We start from the raw sequence: 21,738 nt of genomic DNA, 5'->3' as shown, positions 1-21,738 counted from the left end.
AAGGAAAGTAGTAGCCCAAGAGACAGAAAGGGCCACATAAGCCAGAGACTTCATCAGCCTGAGACCAGAACCTAGATGGTGCCCGGCTACCACCAATGACCACCCTGACAGGGAACACAACAGAGAGTCCCGGATGGAGCAGGAGAAAGGTGGGGTGCAAAACTCAAATTCTAGTAACAAGACCAGACTTAATGGTCTGACTGAGACTGGAGGAATCCTGCAAAGCATGGCCCTTGGATTCTCTGTCAGCCCAGAACTAAAACAATTTCCGAGGCCAGCTCTTCAGACGGATTGGACTGGACTGTGGGACATAAAGTGATACTCGTGAGGAGTGTGCCTCTTAGCTCAAGTAGATACAAGAGACTAAATGGGCAGCTTCTGTCCGGAGGTGAGATGGGAAGGCAGAGAGGGTTAGGAGCTGGTTGAATGGACATGGGAAATCAAGGGTGGAAAGGAGGAGTGTGCTGTCACAGTATGGGGAGAGCAATTAGGGTCACATAACAATGTATGTATAAATTTTTGTATGGGAGACTAACTTGAAATGTAAACTTCATTTAAACTACAACAATAAAAAAAAATTTAAAAAAAAAACTTTATGCCCCCAGCTTCCCCCCTCTCTGTTCAGCATCTCATCTTCCTATGGACCTTGGACACGCCATTTACCACTTCCTGCCAATTTTCTTCTTCCCCTGTAAAATGGGCTGTTTGATGGAAAGGTATTTTGAATAAAAATTGTGTGTGTGTGTGTTACTGTATCAAAAAAAAAAAAAAAAAAAAAAGAGATATTATCCTCTTGATGTTCACCATTGAATAGGGGGAATAAGATCTAACCAATGTCACTATCACTCAGGGCTTAAGTAATATAAGTAAGGACTGTTTGCAGGACAAGACAAAAAATCTCACAAAATCTGGATCTTTCAGAAAGGAGGAATGACGGCATCTGAGGAATTTGCTGGTCTTGAATTTCGACGAGGTATAGGTGTGAAGTACTAAGGACTTCCTGGTCACAACATTCTCCTTGCTGCACACTGAGGGTCACACTGCAGAGAGGGGCCAGGTCCACCTGCAGGGAGGGCCAGGCAAGGCTTCAGAGAGTAGGTTAAGCATTCAAGGACATTCAGGCATTTTCCAGGCGGATGAAAGGGAACATGGACCTTCCAGGCAGAACAAGCCAAGGCACTGGAGGCTTAAGCATCATTGAAAATCCGGGGGCTGCCTTTAGCACGTCTCTCTGCCTAGGCTGGAGGAGACTGACTGTAGATAATGCCGGACGGGCAGATGGCCTCCGTCCGTCATGAAGGGTCTTGCATTTCACATTAAGGAGCTTACATGTAATCTAGATGTGGCAGTGGTAGACGGGAGGATAGAGTCAAAGCACTTAAACAGTTGAAGTCTATGTTTTAAAGTCAGTTCATCCTTCAAGGTTTGAAAGAATGGCTCTGACTCTTCCAGCCCCATTGACTGTTCCTGTTACTGACATATTACTGAGTAGGCGGCGATCAAAACACTCCATTTATCACTTGATGATATAAATATAGTCTTGTAGCCACCCTCAAGTAGCTTGAAGTGTTGCTCTCTTGTCTCCACAGTTAGATCTTAGACTTCCTAAAAGTAGAGACTGTTCAAAGTATTCAGTATTCCCTCCCTGTGCTGAGTTCTCAGAGCTGGAAGGGATCCCAGAAGCCACCATGTCCATCCTCTCCATTTATAGCTCATGGACCCCGAGCCAAGGAGCGTGAGGGACTTGCCCAAGGCCACAGTTCATTGGCGACAGAGCAAGCAGCTGAGCTTATTCAACAGCTGTTGCTTTACCGACATAGTCCCAACAACTGGTTTTTGCAGCTGGTACGACAGAGCCAGGCAGATACAGGGAGAAGAGTATTTCTGACTTTGAATTTGCCCCTAAACTAAAGCAAAACAGGGCTGGAATACACTGTGCTTGCCTTCAAAGAAACCAGGCTGTGGATGGATAAAGTCGTCGATGAGAATGTCCGTCCTCATCATTTACCAGTTGCCACTGAGATGACTCTGACCCATGGCGACGCCATGTGTGTTAGAGTAGAACTGTGCTCCTGAGGGTTTTCAATGGCTGATTTTTTGGAAGTAGATTGCCAGGCCTTTCTTTCGAGGCACCTCTGGATGGACTCAAACCTCCAACCTTTCGGTTAGCAGTCAAGTGTGTTAACCATTTGCACCACCAGGGCCTCATCAAAGGCATGGCGTTTCAGAAGCCCCCGGTACGCACTTCCTGCCCTTAGAGCCACAGGTAAAATGTCAGCGGTGAGAACGAGGAGAGCGCGGACAAACGACAGCCTCAGCCAACCTTGGAGTAGATTCAACAAGTCCGCACGGCTGTTGGAGTGTGAAGGGAGCTGGTTTCGGAGGCATTGTACGGGGGCTGTTACCTCGCGGCAAGACAAATAACTTGTTTCCTCAATTCTTAGATGTCATCGATTGGTTTAATAATGTCTTTTCAAGAGAAAAACAAGAAACCAATGAGCACCTCAGCTGAAGACGTGTCCATAGTTTAGAAAAGTTAAAATGTGAAAAAGAGAAAGAAAAGTGTTCACCTGAAAATCAAAGATGTGGATCACGTATGGGCGTCATCGATGAGATGTGTCCTTGTCAAACGTTCTCTGATGACCTCATTTCAATTCAGACGTAGAAGCGCATGCGTTATTGAAGCCGTCTTGAAAAGCCAGGGAAAGGGCCGCGTAGGGGACTTCATGGTTAAACGTCAGCAGGCAGGAAACAGCTATGCACTGACTCTGCCTCCTGATTTCCTGCCAGTGTGGGCAGAGACTGTTTGCATCACAACCACCCCTTTCCCACAGACTTTAGATCCTGGCTGCAGTGATCAAGCGCCTGCTGGTTAATTAACTTTATGTGCGCTAAAGAACAGGCTGGTAAATCAATGCCATCACAGCCACCTTCGGGCTGTAATTCTGTGCGTTCCATTGTTCCGAAGACACCTGATTTCTGCATTCCCCAATTAATTGACACAGAAGTGTTGCTCAACCTGGCATCCGAGTTGATTGCTAAAATTCCAGTTGGCACCAGGAAGATAAAACACATTTGGCAGAGGAATTTTGCTAAGGAGGTTCAAGGGTGGGAAACCTTCTTATGAAAGTCTGCTTGGCTTAAGGGTCTTTAGAGTTGGAGAGACCAGTGCGTGAATCTTTGTTCTGCAACTTACTAGCCATTTAACTTTGGGTAAGTTGCTGGGTTTCAGTTTTCTCATCTACAGAATGAGTCAATCACCTTTAATGGACTGTTTGTTTCTCCTCAGAAATAGAATACTCACCTTCCATTCAGAGACCCTCGTTCGATTCCCAGAAAATACATCTCATGTGCAGCCACCACCCGTCTGTCAGTGGAGGCTGACACGTTGCTATGATGCTGAACAGGTGTCAGCAGAGCTTCCAGACTAACACCGACTAGGAAGAAAGGTCTGGTGATCTACTTCTGAAAATCAGCCTATGGATTACAACGGTCCAGTCTGTTGCGCGTGGGTCGCCATGAGTTGGGGATGACTCGCCGGCGACTGAGAACAACGCAGCCTTACCACTGTGCATTGGTTTGCTCCATTCACCCTCCCTCTCTCCAAAAGGGCTATTTCACGTCCCTCTCTCCTCCAGCTTCCAACATCTCCTCCCACCTCCCCTTTCTCCTCGCTCAGGAGATAACCGTGCTTCTGTTTTCACTGAGAAAATGGGAGCACTCAAAAGAGAACATCTGCATTCAGCCAGCGCCAACACTATCAGCCTGTTCACATCTCTCCCTCTGTGGATAAATTGCCTTGTTCTGACCTAAAGTCAACCCTCCTTCTCACGCACCATATCCTACCTCTGCTCACCTACTCGAGGACGTCACTTCGCTGTTTATCCCTTATCTCTTCTGCAACATCAGATTTAAAACATGCTGAAAAAAATCTTCCACCTCAAAACAAACAAACCGAAAAATGTCTCTCTTGATGCTACATCCTCCTCCCACTATTGCCTCTTTTCACCGATCCTTTTTATAGCCAAACTCCTACAACAGGCTGTCGGTGCCCTCTGCCTCCACTCGTTTCCTTTCCAGCCATTCTCTCTTCAACCCTTGTCACTTAGCTCTTTATACCCACCGATTAACTGAATCTGCTTCTGTCTCAAGGCTCCCAGTGACACTTCCTTTGCCAAAGGCAATGGCCAACCCATAAACTTCATAGTATTTGGGTGCAAGCTTCATTTGATGCTGTTGGCTATTCTCCCTTCCTTGAATCATTTTCTTCCCTTAGCTTTTAAAACACCCCCCCCCCCCGCCGGTTTGGTTCTTCTTCCTCACCAGCCTCTTCTTCTTGGGTTCCATTGCTTGTCCTTCCTAATCTGCTTGACCTCTAAATATTGGGGTGCTCCAGGGCGCCATCCTCAGATCTCTTCCTTCAGTGTCTCTACTCACTACCTAAGGAATCGTCTCCTCTAGTTTCCCGGCTTTAAGTACCATCTTAGGCTAATAACTCCCTATACTGTAAGTTTACTACTCTAGCTTGACCTTTCCTTTGAACTCTATAATTTATATTAAAAACAAAAAACAAGTAAACAAAAAAACCTATTGCTGTCGAGTCAATTCCAACTCATAGCAACCCTAGAGGACAGAGTAGAACGGCCCCACAGGCTTTCCAAGGAGTGGCTGGTGGATTTGAACTACCAAACTTTTGGTTAACAGCTGAGTTCTTAACCACTGTGCCATCAGGGCTCCAGAATGATATAAGCAACTGCCTAATGGCAACTCCACTTGAATTCCAAATAAGCATTTCAGACTTCTCCCAAACTCAGCTCTTGATCCCGACCCCACTCCCACACGCCATCTTGCTTCTTCTCTAGTGTTCTTCCTTTCAGTAACGGCACTTCTGTTCACCCAGTTGCTAGACCAAAAAGCTTGAAATCATTCTTGACTCCTCGTTTTCCTTCATACTCCATATTTAACCTCTAACAAATCCAATTACTTCTACCATTAAAGTGTAACCCAGATTCAACTATATCAAACCATAACTATCGTAGACCAAGTCAGCATGACCTCTCCACAGCAGTATCACAGGAGCCTCTCCACTTCCATCTTCCCTCCTCCACTCTGGTTTCCACATGGCGGCCGAAGTGATCCTTCTAAAATAAAAGTCAGACCCTGGCCCTTCCATGCTTAAATCATCACCCAAGGATAAATGCCAAAGCCTTTACCATGACCTCTAAGGCACGGCATGAAGCTGATCCTTGGCCTCTTTGTTCTCTTTCTCCCTTATCACTCTGCTTCAGACTCGCCCAACTCCTGGCTGTTCCTCAAACACACCAACCATTGTTCTCCTGCCGGGCGCTTTGCCCTTGGTTTTCCCACTACCCAGAATTACAGTTAGCGCACACTCTCACTTTCTTCACACCTCTGCTCAGATGTCATCTGTCAGAGAAGCCACCCTGACTACTTTCAGTTTCCTGCATGGCCTCTATCCCTATGCAAGTATCTGTTAGAAACCTCTCTGATTATTTATTCTCTCTCTCCACCCACTAGACCTCAAAATCCTAAGGGAAACGACACTATCCCTGTTTTCACTGCTGGATCTCCAGAGCCGAGGACTCTGCCTAGCTCACAGTAGCTCCATAAGTATTAATTGAATTAATGTTTTAATGAATGAATAAATGAATGATTGCCTACTCATAGAGTTGTTAAGATGATTCCATGAAGTAAAGTATATAGAGTAGTTTCTCGCACGTGGTTTGGATCTCAAGAATATCTGTTCTTTTTGGCATTCTCGTAAATAAAACGGAGCTGGGCTGTGGCAGTCGTGCAGGACAGCTAATCATTTTGTGAAAGCTGCCATTAACAGGGCTTGCTTCTATTCTTGTGTTTCACATGTTCCATCTGGCCTCTGCTCTTCTAAGGATAATTGGAGAAAACATGTTCCTCAGAGCTTACTTCTAGGATTTTGTCTAACCTACGGGCATAGCTCTTAAGCTGTCCACTTGAATAAGAAATGCCATGTTGGCTTCTATGGGAAATTCTCCAGACCTAGAGGCAGACAGGCTCTGAAGACCTCACACAATTTCTGGCCACATCCCAGAGGGCAAGGAAAATGCTGCAGGTATGCTGGCATCGCACTAAACTTCTGGGGAATGCAGAACGCTGTGTACGATGGAAGGGTTGGAAAAGAGAGTGAAGCACGTGGGCCCAGGAAGGAGACAAGACTGGACATGGTGTAGGCATTGTCCCATCCCGACGTCACATGGCAGCCTCTGACGCTCTCCTTTGATAAACAAGGCCTGCTCTTTTGTTATTTTTAAGAAACTTGGAATATGTAAAATAAAGGAAATAGGTCCCAAAAGGACAGGTTTGCTTTTACATTGCACATCCCTCCCCACCCTCACCCCCATCAGAAGCAATTCCATCTCCCTGGAGAGTAATCGCTTTCATTCCCTCATCCTTCCCCTGAAGATCCACTGCCATAGAAGGAGCTTGGAGGAAGGCATGTTTAATTTTGAGCCTTGGTCTTAACTCCTGTGAGCTGTGTGACCTTGGGTGAGTTCCTTAGCCTGTCTGAGCCTACGTTTCTCCAGGGATGAAATAGCAGCATCTACATTGGATTACTGGCATGAGTAAGAGGGATCACCCAATGAATCACTTAGCTCAGCTCAATGCTTCCAGCTCCTGCTCCTCCTGTTCTCCCCCTCCGCTTTCCCCTGTCCTCCTTCCGTTTACAGCATTTTACAGAGTTCTCAGGGACAGCTCCCATGCATTATCCTCTATGACCCTCACAGCAGCACTTTGGTATAATCATGGTAGATGTTATCGTTCTGGTTTTGAGACAAAGCTACTCAGTATCTGGAATCATCTGAACTCAGTGGGGAACAAACAGATAACGATTTTATTTTTTTTCTGTGTGATAGTATTTACTTTAATAAACCTCTCTCCTCCTGGGCTGTGCATTCCATGACAACATTTTGGCAGGCTCCTTGACTTCTTGGTTACTTTAAATTATTAAAACTCTGTCTAAAATAAAACACCAAAATCACCTCCTGTTTAAGTCTCCCTCCCCCAGGACCAGTCCAGTTCACAGTCGGAAGGCCTTGAAGTGAAGAGGGGCTGTTCTGCTCCTTTGCTGCTTCCAGGTCGTCAGCTCGGTGTGGCTCCGTCTCAGGGAGTGATGGTCTCACAGCGCCCTCTTACTTAGCTTTGCTGGAGATGGAGGGTTCTTGGCAAAATCAATGCTGTGCTCTCAGGGACTCATGACTCACCCCCCACACCAAGAATCAGTTAGTATATGTTGGGTTGTGAGACAGTAACAAACAACTCCAAGGGACAACTCCTCCTCCTCCTCCCTCTTTGGTGGCTCTACCGCCTCTGATGGCTTTGGGCTTTAGGGCAGAGACAAAGAGTCGAGAGTCTTAGCTGGCCCACTGTTTCTGGCCTTCGTATGTAGGTTGTTGCTGCTTCTCTGGTTAATCCTTTCTGGCTAACAATGCCCCATTTCTGGTCCTCTGGTCCAGAGGGTCCTACAGGGCCTCATCACTGAATAGCTGCCTAGAGTGGAGAGCTGGTGTCACATGGCCACAGCCAATTTCAATTAGACAAACAAGTACAATCCAACCATGTACCAGGAGGAGTCCCTGGGTGGTGCAGACAATTAAGCGCTCGGCTGCTAATCAAAAGGTTGGGAGGTTGGAGACCTAGGTGGAAAGGCCTGCTGATCTACTTCTGGAAAAATCAGTCATTGAAAACCCTAAAGACACCAGTCATCTCTTTAGCTGATAGTTCTGTAGGTTGGAAATTTGAGCTGAACTCAGCTGGACAGTTCAGGTCTCAACTAGACTCCCGTATATGTGCAGCCAACCGGGCAACCCTGCTTCTGAGATCTGGCTGGAGTGATGGGGTATGGCTGGACCATGTGTCTCCCATCATCCCTCAGGCTAACTTGGGTTTGTTCACATGGAAACTTGGGAGGTTCCCAAGAGGGAGGGCAGAAGCCTACAAGACCTCTTGAATCTTGGGCTTGGAATTGGCTTGAGGTTGATTTTGGCATCTTCTATTGGCCAAATTCTCAAAGCCAGCTCAAATTCAAGGAGTGGGCCACTAGACTCCACCTTTGATGGAAGGATTTGACAAATCACATTGCAAAGGGGAAAGTGAGGGTAGAGAAGGGTGGTACTTTGCCTTCTACCCCAAGTACTAATGACCACCACATCTTCCTGGTCTTCTGAGATAGAAGTTGAGGAGCTGAACTTGACGAAGCCAGGGCTACTAATCTTATATGTCCTGTCAGGGTGTCTGAAAACAATTGATTGAGGACTTTATTATAAAAGAGTACTTAGCACCTTTTTGTCTGCAGCTTTGGGCCATAGACAAATTTTAGCGCAACAGGCAAAAGCCTTGCAGATACTCCATTACAAATGAAAACCACCTAGAAGATGAGGTGACCTGCTGCAGGTCATGCAGCCAGGAAGTGGGTCATTTCAGTTATCTGGGCAGAAGTAAACTACGTACAAAACACTAATGACAAAAGGAAGTATAGCAAATAAGAGAGACTTTGGAAAGACCCCGGAGGCTGGAAGGGACAAGGCAGGCGCAGCGTGGTGGAAGTTCGGGCTGGAGATGTCATCGGGGCCAGAATCTGCCAGGCCTTGGGGCCCATGACAAGGAACTTTATCTTTAAACCTAAGAAAAGAAGGAAATCACTTGAAGGATTTTGAATAAGCAGCTCAGATGATCACATTTGTGAAAGAGCTCTCTAGCTCCAATGTGAAGACTGGACTGCAGGCGCAGCCTCAGCCTGGGCCCAAACCCAGACCTTTCGTGTCCAATCTAAAAGCTGGTTCTTTTCCAAACCCACTTTAGCGCCTCTTCGTAAGTCCTAAAGGCAAAGGAGGAATGGTCTAGCTTGCCATGACCTTAAGCAAGGGGAGGGGAGGGTGGACTATATACCCTCTAATTGATCGCGCGCGCGCACACACGTCACCCATTTGCTTCAGACCCGAACAGGCTTGGGAGTTTGAGGTTTGTGTTTTCTGGATGGTTTAGCCACGTTGTTTCTGAGTCAAACAGTGGTCTTTCCTGCTGGGCTGTGTGCAAAGAGAACCCCTTGCCGTCCAGTCCATTCCGACTCGTAGCGACCCTATAGAACTGAGTAGAACGGCCCATATGGTTTCCAAGGAGCAGCTGGTGGATTCGAACTGCTGACCTCTTGATTTGCAGCCAAGCTCTTAACCACTGTGCCCCTGGGGCTCCTGGTGCAAAGAGAAGTGGCCGCTAAATGACCATAAGAGAAAAGGGCAGCTGAGGCCCCAGCGTTACTGAACCAACCTTTGAGCCCATGAGCATGTACACTTAATCCTTCCAATGATTCAAATTCAAAAGTCAAAGGGTGTCAAAAACCCACTGTCGTGAGGCATTTTATCAGCACATCGGTGGGTGCTTCAGGAGGCGGGGGAAGAGGAGCAGAGGCAGGTTCAAAGGCAAAATGGGACCGCTTTTTGCTAGCCTGGCTTGGGGGGTGTTCATGCCTCTTCACTAGGCACTGGCATCACCCACCCAGGGTTAAGGGCTGAGGGTGGCCGTGGGAACTGTGCAGTGCATGGAGTAAGCTTCACCACCCCCAGCGTGAATCTGCACGATCGATCTTAAGAGAGACTGTTCTGTCATTGCATTGCAGCTCCAGAAACTAAAACGATCACTTTCTTTCAAGACCAAGAGTTTACGGAGCAAAAGTGCCGACAACTTCTTCCAGAGAACCAACAGTGACGACGCGAAGTTGCAGGCAGATGTGCTGGCTGAGGTCAGCCCCAGCTCCAGCCCGCTCCCCGCTCCTGGAAGCCTGACATCCACGCTCACCAGGGCTGGTCTGCACCCAGGCAGCGGCAAGGCCCATGCCTTTCAGGAACACATCTTCAAGAAGCCCACTTTCTGCGACGTCTGCAACCACATGATTGTGGGTAAGGCCTTCCCCCGCCCCTTCCTCCAGGTCCCAGTGCCTCCTGGGAAGCTGAGTGAGAATGGTGTACAGGCCCAGTTCCCCACAACGCTGTGCCTCAGAGATTTACGTGTAGGAGATTTATTGGCGAGTGCTTTTTGAACAATATTTGTGAAAAGTTTAAGGGAAACAGGACTGGGCAGAGGGAGACGTTGGGTTGCAGTAGAGTTGTAATGAAGACTTCAGTCAATCCTACAGAGAGCTCTAAGCCTTTTGAGTTATCTTGCGGTGAGCCAAGGGGCTAGGTCTTTGTACCTCTGCAACCCGTCATTGCATATGAGCAGCTCCTGGGAAGAGGGCATTATCTTGAACAAAGAGGCTACTTTTGGCCAAGGGCAATTAGCAGGGAGGGACTCGGTGGGCAGTGGGGGAATGAGCGCTTCCGTTCTCCTGAACACACCACAGGATCCACGGCAGAGCATGTAGTGTTTATCTGTCTGGGTAGCCTGGGAGGAGATCTACTGCTTGGTAAGTTACAGGTGAGTGACCCAGACAGGCAGGTGTGGGGAGGGATGATTCTGGGGCCGGAAGTCCTTGGCGAGGCACTGAAGTAGGCAGGAGGTGTGAGTCAGCCTCCATAACAACTCTGGCCCAGAAAATGACTCAGTTATGGTAGATCAGAGAAGAGGCGGCAGCCTGGGAGCCTTAGGGGCTGTACCCAGAAGGAGACAATGACCTACAAAATGTCCCAGCTAGAAGGGAAATATGAGCCATTCCGAGCCATGCGCACAGAGATTCCACAGTCCACTGCCTCTCCTGTGTCAGAAACCCAGTGACCCAACAGATGGCAGAAGCCATAAAGGGACTTTGAGAGGACTCACAACAATTCCTTTCCACCCGTCACTTCAAACAACGGCACATCTCGGTAAATTGACAAAACAATCACGGCAGAACAGGTGAAACGGGAAGGAGACAGGCCCGTGTTTGCTCTCAAGGGGGGATTGGGGAAGTGGTCAAGGGCAGAAGCCTGAAATTAAGAAAAGAAAATGAGGCTGGGAATCAAAAGAGGCCAAGGCTGACCCAGCCATGGACTCTTTTCCTAACACAGTGCTGATACCCCAGATAGGTAGCCGGTCAAATTCCTGCCACGCCTGAAGGAACACGAAGGGAAAGCAACAGACGAAGACACGGGCGTGGGAGGAGGCCATCCCCACCCTGTGGCCCCGGATGTGGCCCTAAGCCAGGGCTCCTGCTCACATGCTCCCTGAGGCTCCAGCATTCTGCCTTTGCAGTGAATGCTTCAGGGGAAGAACACCATGCAGATCAAGAGCCCCGGCTTCCCAGGCTGGCAACCAGGGCCCAGGGTGGCCCTGGACAAAAAGATGATCTGTCTTGTAACCTTACCTTCTGGCACCTCTCAGCAGATGTACTACCTTACAGTTCTGGAGGTCAGAGCCCAATATGGGTCTCACTGGGCGAAAAGCGAGGTGTCACCAGAACTGTGTTCATCTCTGGAGACTCTAGGGGAGAATTCTTTTCTTGCCTTTTTTCAGCTTCTAGAGTTGGCCCGCATTCCTTGACTTGTGACCTTCCTTCCATCTTCAAAGCCAGCAGTGGCCGGTCGATTCTTTTTCACGGTTCCATGTCTTTAGTTCTCACCCTTCTGCCTTCACTTTTACTTACAAGGTCGCCTGTGATTACATTGGACCCACCCAGGTAATCCAGGATAATCTCACCATCTCAAGGACAGCTGATTAGCAACCTTACTTCTATGTGCAACTTTAATCCCCTTTGCCATGTAACCCAACAGCGGCCAGGGATTAGAATGCAGACATGTTTGGGGGGCCATTTCCTGCCTTCCACACCCAGTAAAGGTATCGGGGCAGGGCATGAACAAGTCCACCCGTCAAGCCCTTTACCGTCAAGTTGAGTCCAATTCATAGTGACCATATAGGATAGAGTAGAACTACCTCATAGGGTTTCCAAGGAGTGGCTGGTGGATTCGAACTGCCTACCTTTTGGTGAGCAGCCGAGCTCTTAACCGCTGTGCCACTAGGGCTCCATGGCTACAGTGGTGCCCAGTGTAACAGGAGGCCAACAACCGTGGCTGAAGATCACAAGACTGGCCCTTGTTGGCTCCCTGCCATCTTAGCCCTGATGCCAATTGTAATGACTTCGTAAGCCATGTGGTAAGAAACCACTGAAGTTCAAAGCAGGCAGAGAGGTACCTTCCTGTGTGGTGCACGCAATGGGGAGAATGCTGACCCATCTTTGCTCCAAGCTACCCCAGTGACATCATTAGCCCCGTCCCCTCCCAGATAAAATGAGATGAGGGAGTGACTATCGCAGAAGGACCATGAGCCTGGAGTCTGACCACCTGCATTTGAGCCCTGTGCAGCTGGATCTCGCGCCAGAGACTTACTTTCTCTGAACCTGTGTCCTCCTTTTAATGTGGCGATGATAACACCACCCCTGGGATTTTCCATGGATTAATAAACTAGCAGAGGGGTGTCCCTGGCACCTAGTAGGTACTCAGAGAGTGCATTGGGACTGGTATTATTATTATTAATGGAAAAAATAATCATCACACTCCTGAGGTACAAAAAGATATCCAGAAAGTAAACCAAATTAGTTTAGCAGGGGGAAAAAAAACCTAATAGAAATAATTGAAAAGATAATATCCAGATAACAGAGAATATTTAGTCTCTCATTTATACAGCAGCGCTTCACCTACACCTCAGAGATTGTCTCTAATTCTGCATTTCATGTAGTATAAGGGACCCTGACAAACGAGAGGTTCTAGGTAGTCAGAATGGCGAGTGACATGTGGAAGGAGCCCTGGAGGCACAGTGGTTAAAGCAATAGACTGCTAACCGAAAGGTTGGCAGTTTGAAACCACCAGTGGCTCCTCAGGAGAAAGATGTGGCAGTCTGCTTCTGTAGAGATTTACGGCCTTGGAAACCCTATGGGGTCGCTATGAGTTGGAATGGACTTGACGGCAATGGGTTTTTTATGTGAAAATAAAATTGTGAGGAAACTCTGGGAGTTTGGTGTGGAAAAGACATAGGATTTACAGCTGTGTTTTAAAATACCATGTCCCTTTCCAGGGAAGGGTCGGGAACAAGAGGGGAAGATTAAGAGGCAGAGTTCAATAAGAACCTAACTATTGATAGACGCACTTGACTTGTAAATGAATGGGTTGCCTTGCCAGTAGCGGGTAGTTTGACTTCTGTTAGGTTTAGACCTTTTCTACCTCTAATTGCCTAATATTCTGTGAAATGAAGTTTGGAGTGTGTGTTGCTTCCCAAAGAGGCCAGTGTCAATATCTGTCATCACTGAACTTAGACATGTCTGTGGTTTACAATACGTCCAGGAAGGCAGAGTTCTGCAATTCCCCTCATCCTTCCCCAACGCCCATTCTAAGGAGTGGGATGTTTGAAATCAGGAGTGATGTCAACTCCTCTTATGAACAAACACATAAGACCCATCCTCATCTTTAGAATCCCCAGTGACCATCAAGTCGACCTCAGTTCACAGTGACCCCAGTATGTGTCAGAGAAGAACTGTGCCCTATAGGGTTTTCAATGGCTGATTTTTCTGAAGTAGGCACCTCTTTCTTTCCTCCAAGGCACCTCCAGCCTTTTGGTTAGCAGCTGAGGGCATTAACCATTTGCAGCACTCAGGGACCCCCATCTTTAGAATACCGTCATCTATTCACGCTGTCATTTTCTAGTATTATTAATGTTCTTCCTTCAGACGGGCAACATTTAGGAATAGTGTTTATATCAGTCAAGGATTGCCGCAATAATGCTGCATAGCAAACTACCCCCAAACTCCAGCCACCATTTACTCTCACTCAGCCATCTTCAAATCAGCTGGACCCAGTTACTGTGCCTTCTCTCTGTTCCACGTGCCTCTTACTCCTCCCTTGACCAGTGGGCTAGCCAGGCCATGTTCTTCTGATGGCCAGGACAAGTGGAAACAGGCAAAGCTTCTGAAGGCCTTGGATTGGGGGTGGCACACCACCACGTCTCTGGTGTTCCACGAGCTACAGTAAGTCTTGTAGCCAAGCCCCAAGTCAGGGGAGAAGTGCACGCCACATCTCGTGGCAGGGACTGCAAAGCCACCTGGCAAAGGGTGTGGATCCAGGGAGGGGTGAAGTATGAGGTCAACGATCCAGTCTACCACAGGGCATAGAATGGTCTCTGGGTTGCTGAACCTGTTCGTGTTCAGTAGATTCTGGCAAGTCTTGGAGCTCCCACCTTCAGCGTCTCTTCTTCACCTGAAGAGATGCCCGGCCTTTGTTCTCAGCGCAGGTGGAGCTCATCATGATCCTCGCCCGCAGAACTTTGGCAACTTGGCCTCCAACTTAGTTTTTGTGTCTGCTCCGCTGCTGAACCTGATGCACCACTTTCAACTTCCACACAGATTTCCACCAGGCCTTCTCCAGGCGGCGCGAGCCATACCCCTTCAATAGGTGACGAGCCTTTATTTTAACTCTCACTGTGACACACATTTTAAGAATGAGTAACGGAAACGAGCGTGCACCCAAGGCCCTTCTTAGATTCTGAGGTATTTCAGTCATTGGCCCGAAGAGGATTCTAGAAACATCTCAAGTACGGTGACAATTTTGAAAAGACTCTGTTTTGAATATCATGAGAAAAGGTGCTTTGTGCTTTTCTCTTATCAGAATTAAATTTACTGTAGCTGCTTTTATATCTTAAAAAAGATAGGAAGAAGAAAGCACAGAGTCAACAAATCACACTGCTCTTTTCAAAGATAAAAACAAAACAAACCAAATAGTAGACTCCTCCTAGGAGAGAAAAAAGGGATTAGAGAGGCGATATGAGGCAGAATGGAACGAGGAAGAGAGAAGAGGCGGAAGGAAGGACGCAGGGAGAGAAAGAAACAGAGATGTCCTGAAACGATTCATAAAAAAAACAGTTGCTAAGTCAGTTCTGACTCACAGTGACCCCACACGTGTTGGAGTAGAACTGTGCTGCATAGGATTTTCAATGGTTGATTTTTCAGAAGTAGACTGCCAGCATTTTCTTTCAAGGGGCCTCTGGGTGGTCTCAAACCTCCAACCTTTCAGATAGCAGCCATGCACGTAAACATCCGCACCATGCAGGGACTCCAAAACAATGCCCACAGCTTTTTGAGTCTGTGATAATGGATCAGAATAATCCGCCCTCTTTCTCTGTCTTCACCCTCCAAACCTAGATCTTGGAGGAAACATTGAATCTGAAGGTCACACAGAGCCCCCTGTCTCCACACACATCACCTGGACATTTGTTTCCTTCAAGCCACAGATCATCTTTATAGTCTAGATTCTGGCAGAAAACCACCCATTGTTATCCCCTTAGAATGACATTTCAGAAGAGATATTAAAGCTGTCTCTTTTTTCTTTTTCTTTTCAACCGAGAACAAAAGGTTATATAATGGCCAAGAAATCTCACATCCCATTTGTACACTTTCCAGCTGATGGATATTTCTTTAAAAATGGAATGAACGTGGCATCCTCCCTGTCTGGGGTTTCTCAGTAGGAATGGGCACTCAGAGTTGGCTTCATAAGGCCTACTGTTTGTGCCTTCCCTGACTGCCTGTGCAGCCTGACCTGGTGTCTTACAGCTGGAAAGGCCCCACGTTCACCACAAGGCCAGTGACCAATAGACCAAGACCCCAGCCTCATTCACTGCCCATCTGTTTCCGATTTCCTTAGCTCCTTGACTCTATAACTCATTCCCTAGTGCCAACTCTGCCCTTGGACTTGACACTAAAACTACTCCTGCCCTACTGACCTGGCTCCCGGTCCCCCTGGCTCATGACAGGTACTGTGAGCATGCCCTCTGGTTAACCTAATCTTGCCTCCTGGACCTTGCTACACTTTGTGGTCACCTCTTTTGACTATCCCTTCCCAGCACATTTGGTCACCTATGCCAGCCAAAGATAATCAGCCCAACTCTTCACGGAGATATGAGAGAAATAGGCAGTCAGGTGTGCCTGCCAGCCCCAATGCTGGAATGCCCCAGCCTTTGAGTCACCGATGCCTTAGACTGGGAGACTTCTGAGCTGCCTCTTGTACTTGTTAGGATGAACATTCTTCCTTCACCAAGCAGATCAGCCCTTGCCAGCCTTAGGCCTTGACCTAGGAATTAGGGAGTAAGGGGACTTCTCTTCACTGTACAGCAGTTAAATGCATTCCATCTATGACAATCCATCTGTACACTGAATTGACTGTCTACAGTGACTCTTTCCAGGAGAGCAGTGAATTTCCGTATGGTAATCTGTGTATCACTGAAATGTCAAAGACTTGAACAAGTCGACATACACTAGTGGAACTAACTCATGACATGGGTCTGCTCCATCAATTAAGTAGGTTTTTCAGGGAACTCCATTCTTCTGTTTACAGCCAGTGAAAGTTCAAGTGGCAGATCCCACATTTCCAAAACTATTTTTAAATTAACTAAATGTTCTTAGTTGGAATCTACTTAGAAGACACGGCATATTAAATGGACTCATTTTCTAAACAGGTATTTAGCAAAATGGCTGAATTTCATTGCCTAAATTTTCAAGTTCCCTTAGACAGTCATTGCGCAGTCCAAAGAATCATTCACTTTCATAAATGTCCAACTGACAACCACTGGGGAAAATAATGGTGGTTTTGTCTTTGGTAAGACTGCCTGGAAGCAGAAGCTGAGACATGGGTTCTTGTGAAACTGGTTTATTGAGGGAGTACCCTCAGGAGGGAGTCCCTGGGTGGTGCAAATGGTTAATTCTCTGGGCTGCTAACTGGAAGGTTGGAGGTTGGAGTCCACTCAGAGGTGTCCTGGAAGAAAGTCCTGGTGATCTCCTTCTGAAAATTCAGATACTGAAAACCCTATGGAGCACAGTTCTTCTCTGACACACATGAGTTCACCTTTTTTTGTTTCAGATAGGTTTCTCCTTTGGGCCATGGTATGTTATCCGTCTTAAAAAGCAATATCCAGAACTTAGTGGTCTGTTTAATAGGGTTGCTAATCTTTCATGTCAATAATTTAACTGCTACTTTTCTACTAGAGCACAAAAAATAAAATAAAACAATGTAATACTCAGTTCAACAGAGGCAGATAGGTCCTTTCTATTCTTTGCAGATCAGGCCACCTTGAGAAAACCATGTTAATTCTGTACACCGAATTTTAAGTGAAAGTAAGTCAAACTAGAGCACAATCAGGGGAAGGAGGAGATCCTACAGATAAACAATGTTTATCTGTAGATGGAATGGTGGGCCTGGAGAAGACTGAGGGGAACATGACTTGTCTTCAAGTGGAGGTGGGAATGGTGGGCCTGGAGAAGACTGAGGGGAACATGACCTTGTCTTCAAGTGGAGGTGGGAATGGTGGGCCTGAAGGAGACTTAGGGGAACATGACCTTGTCTTCAAGTGGAGGTGGCAATGGTGGGCCTGGAGAATACTTAGGGAACAATGACCTTGTCTTCAAGTGGAGGTGGGAATGGTTGGCCTGGAGAAGACTGAGGGGAACATGACCCTGTCTTCAAGTGGAGGTGGGAATGGTGGGCCTGTAGAAGACTTAGAGAACATGACCTTGTCTTCAAGTGGAGGTGGGAATGGTGGGCCTGGAGAAGACTTAGGGGAACATGACCTTGTCTTCAAGTAGGTGAGAGATCTCGCTTGGAAGAGAGTTCCAAGTGGCAATGATGGATGTTACAATGGGGCAGAGTTCAAGATGCTAAAAGATAAAGATTCCTAAAATAATTTCAGAAGCAGCCTCCATAGATTTGAGGAAAGGTGATTTTCCACAATAAAGTATGTTTGGTACATGGAGTCCCTGGGTGGTGCAAATGGTTAAGCGCTTGACTACTAGCCAAGAGGTTGGTGGTTCAAACCCACCCAGGGGCGCCTCGGAAGACAGGCCCAATGATCTTTTTCTGAAAGGTCACAGCCTTGAAAACCCTATGGAGCAGTTCTACTCTGCACACAGGGGGTCGCCATGAGTCGGAACCGACCTGATAGCCACTGACAACACCAACAACATAGTGCCTTTGGATATTCATAGCACACATCAACATTTTGAGGTCCTGCTATACTGAAAATGACCCAGATGTTCAGTGGAAAGCACAGGCAATGAGTCAAATGGATTGTCACTGAGGAGTTCTCCCTCCTAACATCTCGTTCTCCCTGATTCTGCTTGACTGCCGTTGAATGCTATCTGCGCGTATCTCTTTGATGCACACCATTCAGAGAGACTCTCCCATGCCTGCAAAGGCGAATTCATTGAAGAGTTATTAAGACTTTGGTGTCAGGTCCAATGTTCTCCTAGAGGTTAATGACACGCATTAACACATGGCTTGCATCCAGCATCTTCCAACTAAAGAAAAACAACCTACTTTTAAGCTAGCATCTTCTGTTTCCTGAAGTTTTATACTTGCTGCGAAGCACTATTTACTCCCGAGAAATCGCTCGTTGAAAATTGCTTAAATGGAAAAGTAAGCCACATTCCTTCCAGCGACGATTGAGCAGAAATCAATGTTGATGGACTCCAAGGAAAGGGCTGTCTTAGAGTCTTCCTTAATACTCTGCTTTGAGGCCACACGTGGAATCCTCATGTCATTATTTTGAAAATGTAAAAATCCTTGACCTTCTGCCAAAAGAGAAGACAAGATGAGAGAAGGTGGGGAGGCCTGCCCATGTTACCATATTTCTCACCACTCTCCCTTCCACGTCGTATTCACTGTGGAAAGTCCTAATATTGTTTTCTAACACAGTACAACCCCTGGAACATAGTAAATATTTTAAAAATAGTAGTTAATGAATGGGGATAAACATTGTCTGCCTTCAAAGTACCAGGCAACAGAAATAGAAATGAATTAAAAATAAAAAAAATGGAGGGAAAACACATAAAAATCCCTAATCCCTCTCACAGTCACTCCCAGGAAGCTTGAGACAGAAGCTCGTTTTTCTCATCTATCATCATTCTCTTCTTTCCCCCTTTGTTGTACATATTTCAGCTTGTCATGTTACTCAGTATGACGAAGGGTCGTAACAGGGATATCTTCATTGTGAATTACATCCAGATCCAAATAAAACGATATCCTGTCTTGTTTGGTACTTTTGTTATGATTTCCACTGTTGTACAGTAAAACCTGCGAAAGCCAGAACCTGTGTAAGGCGGAAACCTGTCGGAAAAGGAAAACTCAAATATTTGTCACTAATAGCGGTAGAGAAGTGAGACCTGGAAAAACGAGGTGGTCCTGTCGAGTCCCGGTTTTCACAGGTTTCACTGTAATAATATTTCCACCCCCTTAGTATTTTTTTTATTTGCCTGATACGGCTTATTTACCTTTAAATATTTCTATCATGTTATTTAAGTTTTCCTTTTAAAAATAAACGTAATTGAATTTTAGATTTCTTTATGCTCGACCTGAATTTTTAGCAGAGGTTTGTGATGTGCATTCATTGTTATGAGTACCGTATTTGGCTTTCCTTCTGTCATATTAGAAGATGCTTTCTATCTTCCTATTTCCTTCCATTTTCCCGTGTGTGTGTGTGTGTGTGTGTGTGTGTGTGTGTGTGTGCCTGTTCTCGCCACGTATGCCTCCCACCCCAAAATTATGGTTGTGATTATTTTTATCAGAGGCAAAGCAAATCTTCAGAATTAAGAAGGTATAACTGCAGAGAACCTCAGAAGCCATGTACTCATCAAACATTCACCGAGCACCACGCTGGTATCTAGGCACACAGAGTCTAGCGTCTCATAAACTCAAGTGCGGATACTGAGGGGTAGCAAAGGAAAAGTGAATACAAGTTATCTAGGAACTGGAAGAAGTGAGAAAGGGCCCCTGCCACTTGAAGCTCAAGACCCTTTGGGCCCTTAATGACAGGCTGTTCTGAATCCCGTGGAAGATGTGAGTTTAACAAGCTTCATAATGCTGTCAGAGGCCTTCTGAGGCCATCCACTCTTACCACCCACCCCCCTAAGTGATCTGTCCAGAAGACGGGTCTGTCCTGAAGCCAAATCACTGGTGGAAGAATATCTGAACCTCATGTTGGGTACCAGTTTGGAGAAGCTGGGAAGCCTAAGGAACTGTGAGAGTCTGTTTCAATGATGTTGTCATATTATTGTTAGGTGCTGTCAAGTCGGTTCCAACCCGTAGTGAACCTATGTACTACAGAACAAAACTCTGCCCAGTCCTGCGCCATCTTCACAATCATTGTTTTGCTTGAGCCCATTGTTGTAGCCGCTGTGTCAGTCCATCTCATTCAGGGTCTTCCTCTCTTTCGCTGACCCTCTACCAAGCATGATGTCCTTCTCCAGGAACTGGTCCCTCCTGATAGCACGTCCAAACTACATGAGACAAAGTCTCAACATCCTCGCTTCTAAGGAGCATTCTGGCTGTACTTCTTCCAAGACAGATTTGTTCATTCTTCTGGCAGTCCATGGTATATTCAGTATTCTTCATCAACACCACGATTCAAAGGCATCAATTCTTCTTTGGTGTTCCTTATATTTTCGTAAATCTGTCTTTCTTAAAGTCCATACATGCTGATATTAGGAAGACGTGAGACTACTGGCCCCCTCCATCCTATCCCCTCAAACATCTCATGTCTATTTAGAATGAGAAAAATGCCGGGTGGTGAAGGGGGTGTCTTGAGTGCATACAGCTCTCCAGAAAACAAGATTTTCCCAAGCTACTGGACCCTGCTTCTATCTTATCATTGTACAAAGGAAAATACGGAATTTACTTCCTGTGAACTGTTTGTTTAACTAGTAATTGACTGAAGCCTTAAATGGACAAAGCTGGGAAAAAATCGTAAAAAGTATCCACCAAAGGAAAGAGATTGTCCGTCTTAGACCAGAGACCAAGACTTTTGCAAGTGCTCTGGTGAGTTCTGGAACCTCAGTGGAAAAATGATCTTTCAGGAAAGTAATGGGTTTTCCTGCCACAAAGAAGGGATTTGCGTTGTGGGCGTCTTTTCAGTTCAAACCTTGGCAGACAGAAGTAGCAAGTCCAGGGGAGTATTTTCAGCCCATAAAACAGACCAGAGAGAGGAAGTTGTCTAATAATTTAAGATAGTCTCTTTTGTTAAGTTCTAGTCATTCCTCTGAGACCACCAGCTAGATGCTGTTTGGTAAGTAAAAAAATAAAAAACCCACTGCCGTCGAGTCGATTCCAACTCATAGCAACCCTATAGGACAGAACAGAACTGCCCCACAGGGTTTCCAAGGAGCAGCTGGTGGATTCAAACCGGGGACCTTTTGGTTAGCAGCAGAGCTATTTAGTAATAATAGCAGCAAATATGTACTGAATATGTTTTTCCATGAGGAGCCCTGGTGGGCATCTGGCTGCTAACCGAAAGGTCAATGGTTGGAACCCACCCAGCAGCTACGTGGGATAAAGACCTGGGAACCTGCTTCCTTAAAGATTACAACCAAGAAAACCCTAGGGGCAGTTCTGTTGTGTCACATGGGATTGCTATGAGTCAGACTTGACTTGATGGCACCCAACAACAACAAACCATATATTTCCACATTCTTCTGAGGACCACTGTGCCCCATTTACCTCCCTTCTGTTCCATCCAGGAAGAATCTGTTCCATCCAGGAAGAATGTAAAAGGTGGCTCTGGGCACAGGGAGGAGGAAACCGTGCATGGTGGGGAGGATGCAGGGGGAGGGGGAGGAAAGTAGACGCCGGTGTGACTCTTGGGAACACTGAGAGTTTTCTCAGCTTGAACCTGCAGAACCTTTTCCTGACTGTGAAGTTGCCCATCCGCGCCCTCCTGCCTGGATCAGCCCGTTCCAGGCTACAGCAG

The 21,738-nt window shown here is 46.6% G+C and overlaps 1 protein-coding gene across 2 annotated transcripts in view; it reads left to right on the top strand.

Moving 5' to 3' along the window:
- STAC (SH3 and cysteine rich domain) overlaps positions 1-21,738 on the top strand; it is a 141,471-nt gene that overhangs the window by 43,924 nt on the left and 75,809 nt on the right. For both annotated transcript variants that reach the window (XM_004377333.1, XM_004377332.1), the window contains exon 2: positions 9,671-9,950. In XM_004377333.1, the coding sequence (XP_004377390.1) occupies positions 9,671-9,950 (280 nt within the window). The remainder of the gene's footprint in view (positions 1-9,670; positions 9,951-21,738) is intronic.

Source organism: Trichechus manatus, unplaced genomic scaffold, assembly GCF_000243295.1.
Source record: "Trichechus manatus latirostris isolate Lorelei unplaced genomic scaffold, TriManLat1.0 scaffold00049, whole genome shotgun sequence".
In the NCBI taxonomy this organism is placed as follows: domain Eukaryota; kingdom Metazoa; phylum Chordata; class Mammalia; order Sirenia; family Trichechidae; genus Trichechus; species Trichechus manatus.
This window is presented reverse-complemented; position numbering and strand designations above follow the sequence as displayed.